This window comes from Populus trichocarpa, chromosome 15 (genome assembly GCF_000002775.5).
Source record: "Populus trichocarpa isolate Nisqually-1 chromosome 15, P.trichocarpa_v4.1, whole genome shotgun sequence".
Lineage (NCBI taxonomy): Eukaryota > Viridiplantae > Streptophyta > Magnoliopsida > Malpighiales > Salicaceae > Populus > Populus trichocarpa.
In genome coordinates this window covers 11,593,811-11,602,702 of record NC_037299.2, presented here as the reverse complement: position 1 = coordinate 11,602,702, position 8,892 = coordinate 11,593,811, and the positions used below count along the sequence as shown (strand labels likewise).

The following is an 8,892-nucleotide window of genomic DNA, read 5'->3' as shown; positions in this document are numbered from 1 at the left end:
TTTTCGCAAAACAGAAGAACTCTTTCTTTGTCAGGACCTAACAAACAAGTTGCCACCCAGGTTCACAGGCGATATCATGAATTACAAAATGTACCCTTTCAGTCTTTGGTTTATGCTTCTGCTTAGATGTCCATAAAATGGAAGCGAAACACTGGCATGATATAAAGTACAGCTAATGTTACAACATCAAGTACAAGAAATTCCATGTTTAGGAGTTGCCTCTGTGGCTACCGTCACCGGGTTTCCATGTAGTTTGTTATGTCTGAGTGGCATGTCCAGGAAACCAGGGTAGTCCCTGTTGAAGGCATTGTTTTGTTACTGGAAGTGGAACAATAGGCCCCAAAAAGATTCGCCACAAGTCAAGTATTATTGTAACCAACATTGCAGCACCCAGGGAATCAACAGCCACTCTTGGTAACTCCCATAGATCACCAGGTTTCTCATCAATCCTGTAGATCATTCAATTCCCCATACAAGAGTTAAAGATCTTCAGCGTGGGAGAAAACTAGAAGCCGTAATGATTCTTTTGATCCAACCACATTTATAAAATCACTTCAATTATCTCATATTCTATGATTCTTCTAATCTGATGTTCTTTAATCATCTTGTTTTTCAGATAAGATGAGTGTTTGAAAGAAACAATGCATTGCCATTTTCTAAAACAATAAATACATCACAAATGAGTCACAAGAACATGATAGTGCTTACATACAAGCACAATGTAAGAGTAGTTTACAAAATGCACTGTGAGCTGAAGCATATCAATATGTGAAATATCACTCAACAGAAAACAATTACTGCATGATTAGCATGTTTGCATTAACCATTATCAAGCATATACCACAAAATAAATATAATTTGTAGACCAACACAAATAACCAAAACTAACTGAAGGTTGGCTGCTTACCTCAGAAACATTGGGAAGCTTACAAAGAAGTAGATGGCATAAAACAAGGAACCTACTTTGTACATTGAAGCCCGGTCCACAAACTCATAGTAAGGGAACTGCACATTTCCAAAAACACATCATTATCACCACTTTAATTCACAAACTAGTAACCAGTTGCTATGCCACGACTGCAACATTAGCAATCAATTGACAGTAACATAAAAAAATGTCATGAATTCTGCAGCACAAAAAGGATTGTGAGACGGAATTGCACAAATGTGAATTACAAGTTACAACCTTGTAGATGAAGCTAAGGTATGAGTATGACAGTTGAAATCATCAGCTTTTCCTGTAAATTATACCATTAGCTTTTTATAGGCCCAGTTCACACATCATGGAGTCTGATAATGTAATGATACAGCATCTAAAGTTTTGAAATGTCACAAAACCACTCAGAACCAAAACATCTGCTTATGAACAGATAGCAGATTTGACTTAATACCATTCAAATTGGAGTCAGCTTCCAAAGACAACTAGGAAGGGCCTCAGTGGAGCAGGCATCTAAGTTATGAACTGCCACAAACTCATCAGAACCAAAATTTTCACTTGGGAACATAATGGCTTCTTAAAGCTGAACTAGAGGCTACCTAATGTTGAACTAGCTTCTGAATAGCATTGAAGAAGGCCCCATTGAAAGTACCATGATATGATTAAGAAAGACAATCCTGAATATTCAACAATTTAAAGCCGACAGTGCCACTTTATCTTGCCTTAAACGTTCATTAGCCGGATTTATGCATGGTTAAACAAACATACTGAAAATAACAATAGACACGGAATCGTTTTACCACCCACATTAGAAACAGCTAAAGTCTCCAGGTATGCTATGAAGTATGAAAGAGCCAAAATCCATGCACCCTCAGCAGCCCATCGAAGATAATCTGGCAAGTCAGCAACCGCATGCCGTAGTCTGCGAATTGTCATGTTTGAGGTGACGTGATAAAACAGGAAGCAAACATGTGTCAGAAGGAAGGTTGTATGTGGTACCTACAGAGAATAACAGATGAAAGTCAGCAGATTGTACAGTAAGTGGATCAATAAGAACTTTTTGCTTTGTGGCTTACATTATTCATCTTCCAAGATGGAAATGTATAAGAAGCTCCCAAAACTGTGAAAAAATAGTGGGTCCAGAAGTAATTTCCAACATAGCTAAAAATGATTATCCATAGACTGGCCTGTCAAAACATCAAGTTTAGAGTTTAGGCTAAGAACCTTGAACCTCCTTTCAAGTCAAACTTTATAAAAATCAGATACAAATAAAACTGGATTTCTGTGATGGCCAACATTTGAAATGTAACGAGAACATAAAGGTAGAGTCCAAGACAAATATGTCTACGAGGGCGGGAAGCTAAAAGTTCACATCCATCAACAGATTTCCATGCATGTTGTAAAGCTGGTGAAACTTTCACCAGCATATTCAAAAGCAAAGAGAATGGAGGAAAATGTTACAACAAAACTGTAGATATATACCATCAATTGTCAATGGATACCTCCCCACGAAATGTTATACAACATATTAACAGCTCAAACAATCTCTAGTCAGTATTCATGTTTTAGAATCTGCCCTCAAACCATATTATTAACCAAACATAGAATCACATTAAAAAATTCATCCTCAAGGTTGCAAGGGACTTCAAATCCCATTCAGCTTTATGGGGGAAACTAATGAAGTTTGAATTCACAATGCCCTACAATCTAGAAGGTGAAACCTCACAGTATTTTATTCACCAACTACAACAGGCTATCTCACCAAAAGACAGGTGAAGGTTAACACTAGAATGCCATTCTACAAGTTCAGAGAGAGTGATTAGAGTATACATAGCCTAATTAACAGGAAGAAGCTAAACAAAATCTGCATAAACAGATGAAATTCAACAGAAAGTAGTGGAGGGGTTAGAGATATCCACGGAATGGGGATGCAGAAAAAAAATGAAAAAAAGGACTTTTTCTGAAATAGATAGAAATTGGAAGAAGTGGTGGGGGGGTGTTAGGAATATCCAAAGAAATTGGATAAAAGTAGGAGTAACATACTTTTTCAGAACAATTATAAATGAAGAAAAAAACAGAGAGAAAGAAGCATTATAAAATAAATTAAGAACCAAGATATCAGGTTTCATATTTGATAATCATAATTGAAACGTTATAGTGAGCACTTACCTTGACCCAATAACAGTCCTTCCAACACAATTTGCTATCAGCCTGCAAAAGCGCTCTAAATCTATATTATTTTTTGAAAAAGAAAAACCAATGGTACAGAATGGAGATGCAAAAAGAAAGAAAAAAGATGAATAAAATACATGAAACCTTCAGACAGGATTATAAAAACATTTGAAGGAAGGAAAAGATACAATAATGGAAGTAATATACTTAAGAAATTTACCTTACCGACAAACATCATTGGTATCAAGAAAGAAGGAACAGCTGAGATCAAACCCAGGAGCAAGTATTCCAATTCTGTAAAGCTCTGCCAGTAACAACAACTATACTTTTACAATAATGTTACTTCAACTGGGTTGTGGATCGTAAGCTTATTTGTGCATCAAAGTGAGAATGATCAAAAGGAGAAAAAAAATGAAAAATCCATCACCAAACTAGTCAAGCTTATGCAAAATCTGATTAAGCTCAGCTCAGCTCAGCTCAGCTCAACTAAACTAAATTAAGCTTCAAAGCAGACAAATTGGCTTCACCTACGCAGATTCAATTATATTATATATGCAAAATTTGATTGAGATCAATAAAAAAAACTCTCAAAATGTATCAGAAGTTGTACTGACTACTCAGCTATAATCAAAATCTAATCTTGTAAAACCTTTCAAAAACTAAAGTACAGATCCTATTCTGGAGCCTACACAATTGTGTCCAAAGTAGCTTATTTTTCTCATTTCATGAAAAATTAACATAAACCCAACTACTAACACTCATCTCCGATCAATTCAAAACTTTTTACTTCAGTTTTCTCATCACCAACAACTCAGTTAAGAGCCCATCACTTAAACAGCAGTAGCCTTGCTTAAAACTGTCTTAAACCGCAATTTCCTATAATTCTCTCAAGATCCAGGAGCAGAACAAGAGGAGCTAAATTGATTACCTCGTACAGCTTGCAAGGAATCACAATTCCCAAACAAAGAGTGAGCCAAAAAGGAGTATAACAAAGAAAGAAAATCTCTCCCCATCTTTTACTAGGGTCTGGAGCCAACCATAAACTGGGACTAGAACTAGAACTATCTGATGATTCTTTACCTGTGTATAGACAAATAACAATTTCAATCAGTGACAACACAATTACAATCGTTACAAAAGAAATGAAGCTTGAAGAGGATTCTTCGGACTTACCGCCCATTTTTTGAACCTGGGTCTAAAACTATTGGCGATTTTCGTGCTCTGCGATCTGGGTTCTTGAGGGTGGACTCTAAGAGTGAAGGGATTGCACTTTATTCACTGATACTGCCAGATTGGATTTTGCTTCCTTCCGCCATGTTCACACTATTTTTTAAGTGACGTAATACGAAATATAGAATAAGAGTTTTTCAAAAATTTTGATTTTTTTTAAAATAAAATATTTTTTATATTTTAATTCGTTTTGATATATTATTATTAAAAATTATTTTTTAAAAAATTATTTTTTTAAATAAAAAATACTTTAAATATCACTATTATTACAATTTCAAATAAGCTATTTCATATCTACTGTAGAAGTTTATAAAATCTATTTTAATATTTTAACTAATTTCAAAGATTTAGTTGAATAAAATTTTGTAATATAATTTTTTTATGGTAATATTTAACATCATGCATATTTTTATTTTTGAGTTTAAATTTATTGGATAAATATGTTTAATTTTGATAAATAAAAAGTGTAAACATGAAATCAATTATTTATATCACCTAAAAATCAAATTAAATAATTGAAAAAAAGGTAAAGATCGACAATGAAAAGACGCCTGAACAATCTATACTGGAACTGTGCTTAATCTTAATAAATGAGTCAGAGCTATTGATTAAAAAAAACTCTATTATTCTTTATTTGATAGTTTCTCTTTTTTTTAAATTCTTCATCAACGTAATTCTAAATATTAATCATTAATGAGTTGCTTGGTAAAATAAAAGTGGACCAATAGTCATACGTGGTCTTCAGCTTGACTTTTTCTATCTATTAAGATAATGTTTAAATATGTGATAATAATTAATTTTTAAAATATTTTTTGTTAGAGAATGAATGAAAATAATTTTTTTTATTTTTTAAATTATTTTTTATATTAGCTTATTAAAACAATTCAAAAACACTGAAAAAATCAGTTTCAAGTAAAAAAATTCAAAATTATATAAAATAATGTTTATACTACAAAAACAAACACATCCTAATACTGATGGTCATGGATCATAGGGTGTAAATCATGTTTCCCAACCCTTGTTCGGAGTATAGGGACTTAGTTCGGTGCATGCTAGCTGACTCGAGATACCCTATATATATAAAAAAGTAATTCTAAATATTATTTTTCATTATTAAAAATCTAATATAGATTAATATAGGAAAATAAAAGATTAAGTGAAGAATTATTTGATGTGTTAATGTTACTTGGAAAGATTTTTTTTAACAACTACATGAAAAGAAATAAAAATCACATTTTTTATGTGTTGATTTGTTGAAGAACCATGATCGATTTTGAAGCAAGGAATAATTAATCAAAAGTAATATACATTTAAAGATGATAAATTATTAACCATAAAATCTTTGTTATTATGTAGAATTGTTTTTATTCTTGATGTTAATATATATTCAGTTGACTTTTTAAAAGAACAAGTTGATGCTCTATCAACTATGTTTCGGTGTTATTGTCATTAAATCCTTGAAAACTATGGTTCTTATATTAATTAATCATCGACCATCAAACCTCTATTATTGTAAAAAAATGGTAATCAATCATTATTTTTTGTGAGGTTGCATGAAGAATTATTATGATTGTTTTCTATATTAATTTTTAATAAATAAATCAAAAAATCAAAACTAAAAACATAATTATCTTTTTTTATACTATATGAAAAATAAAAAAATAAAAACTATGAAGAAAAAAAAAAGTATATATATAACAATTAAAGTTAACGAACAATGCCCTAGGCTTGCGAGGCGAAGCCCAATAACATATAAAAAGGTGAAAACCTTCCTTATTAAAATTTAAAATTAAGATGTTTGTTTTTTTTGCAATCTCAGGTTTGAGATTTATGATTGCTAATAAAATGGTCATTAGAGACTTACATGATTGTTAATTTCAAGACCAGTGGAATTAGTCGATGTGCATACAAGTTAGCCCGGACACTCATATTAAAAAAAAGTTGTTAAAATTTGGAAATTAATAGCTGGAAACTCGAGAGCGCTGTTTTAGCTCTGATACCCATTTTCTTGTCGATTTGATTCAAAAACATCTTAGAATCATTAAAAAAAACTTTAGAAATCATTTTAAACATCAAAAACATACCGAAATCACTCTAATAATATGAGAATATTGAATCAAATTCAAAAATCCAATTTTCTTTTTAATAAAAATGACTTATTGAATGCATGAGAGATTCATCCAATTATTGGTATTTTTTTTTAAAAAAAAGACTATTATTCATAACAATATATAAAAGCAAAAAATTCATAAAAATTTTGATTGATTATTATACCCTTGATATATTGGATATGGAGACAAGAAAGAGACCCATTCTCTATAAGAGAATAGGACTACAGAATGGAGCAAATACAATTGTGATAGATTCCTTGTCTTCATTTCTCGAAAGATAAACGCAGCTGTGTTGGATCACGGTCTTGTATAACTAAGAGAATGTTTGTTTTTGTTGCTGAGATTATGTATTGTGATTTTTTGAATTTATTTTAAATTTATTTTTATGGTATTTTTAGATAATTTTAATATATTAATGTGAAAAATAATATTTTAAAAATAAAAAAATATAATTTTTATATATTTCTAAATAAAAAACAATTAAAAAAAATTATTACCACAATTTCTAGAGCGTTTGGGAATGCGGTGCAAACAGTGTTCCCCAAAAATTCATTTTTTTGGTTAAAAATTAATTTTTTTATGTGTTTTGGATTGTTTTGATGTGCTGATTACAAAAATAATTTTTAAAAAATAAAAAAACATCATTTTGATGCATTTCGGCACGAAAAGCAACTGCAACCACACTCTCGAACAAACACTTAGTGCTTTGATGACCAAGCGGTCACGAGTTCGAATCTCACCATCCCCATTTATTTAATAAAAAATTAAGCACAAGGTAATGTGAGTCTGTGCAAGTTTCAAGCTCAAAGGGCTTTCACCTGAGGGGGTGTGCTAGAGAATAATATAAATCATATCTTGGATTTATATTTCCTATTGGGTGAGGTCCCAAAATATGATTTATATTATTCTCTAAAACACCTCATCAGGTGAAAGCTTTTATTCTCTAACACAAGCAAACTATAAATACTACAAAAATACATTTCAATAAATTAACCTAAAATATAAATAAATTACAAAAAAATAGGTTTATTTACTTGTTATAGGCTTATAGCGAGGCTTCACAGGAAATTAAACCAAGAGTTCAGGAATGTTAATGCTATTAATAAATGTAGGTGGACGTTGGCGGTTTGGGGTAGCTGAATTTGTTTGGAAAATTTTCCATACTATGTATCAATTTTCTAGGAGTGGATCTACAGTGAAACCAACATCTTTTTTAGTTTTTCTTGTAATTCGAATATAATTGTAATTGTAACGTAATAGCAATGTCATCGTGATGTTACTAGTTAAATTTATGGAAGTGTACAGTTTTTGAAATTTATGTGATCCAGTGCTTTGTCGTAGAACAATATATATTAATTAATGTTTTGATCTGTAAGCAGGGCAGTGCTGAGCAATCCTGCAGTGATTCCCCACTGTCTTCGCTGCATTCTGCACCAAACCAAGGAAGAGTTTACAATCCGCTCCATGTTTCCTTGCTCGACATGGGATGCATGAGATTTGCGTATCTCTAATGGGACAGAAAAAAATGTTCAGAAGCACTGAAAAGTGTTGCGGAATAAAATAGTGATAGTATTTAATTATAGATTTGGAATAACAACTTTTTTTTCTTGTATTCTCTCTCTCTTCCTCGCAAAAACTACTACCTTAAACCTCAATTTGAGCGGATGTTAGCTATTTTTTTTTTATTATTATTAATGTATGTGTTTAAGTTAGTTTGTATTTATTTTAATTAATTTTATGGGTCTAAAATTAACGATTATATAAACCTCTAGTGATCCTGAATAGACTTGAACTCGTGATCATTGAGGAGCAAAACCAAAACCTAATCAGTTGAGTTATCCTTTGAGGGGACGTTAGCTAATTTTAGCCGGCCACAACCCTTTGTTTTATTGATTTTTTTTATTAACGTGGGTGTCTGGGTCAGCTTGCGCGTACCTCGACTAATCCAACGGGCCCTGTAGTTAACAACCAATATAAGTCTCTAGTGACCCTGAAGTTTGTGGAACTCAAACTGGTAATCTCTATAGAGCAAACTTAGAGTCTGACCAATTGAACTACACTCCTCATGGTTGATTTTTATTTTTGTTTCTATGGATGAGATTTTTCTCGTTCATTTGTATATTTTCTACTATAATATAGCTTGATCTTTTTAGATCTAATTTCTAAATATAATTCTCTCTTTGAGTTTTATGTCACAATATTTGAGAAATATGGTCATTAAAATAAGAATTTTGAGATTTTATCTTGTTTTTTTAAAAGGAATTTATATTCGTTGACATTATTAGGAGACCACGAATTTTCATCAATGAGGTATGGTATCCATGATAGCAAGAGATTTGTTTGGTTATGTGTTTTTTTTGGAAGAGAAGTCCTAATTTAGTAAATCCCTGTTTGTTAGTGAAATTTTTATTACGTCTTTTTTTTAACAGAGTATTTTTTTTT

The 8,892-nt window shown here is 31.5% G+C and overlaps 1 protein-coding gene across 1 annotated transcript; it reads right to left on the bottom strand.

The window, feature by feature from the left end:
* On the bottom strand, positions 1–4,448 carry LOC7454702 (cycloeucalenol cycloisomerase). The gene is made up of 8 exons (XM_024585932.2): positions 4,283–4,448; positions 4,038–4,189; positions 3,330–3,413; positions 3,107–3,148; positions 2,014–2,124; positions 1,745–1,936; positions 908–1,005; positions 1–449 (listed from the first exon to the last, which is right to left on the bottom strand). Exons 1-8 carry the CDS (start codon positions 4,287–4,289, stop codon positions 257–259), a joined length of 879 nt encoding a protein of 292 aa, XP_024441700.1. The 5' UTR covers positions 4,290–4,448; the 3' UTR covers positions 1–256.
* Between the last annotated feature and the right edge of the window lie 4,444 nt (positions 4,449–8,892).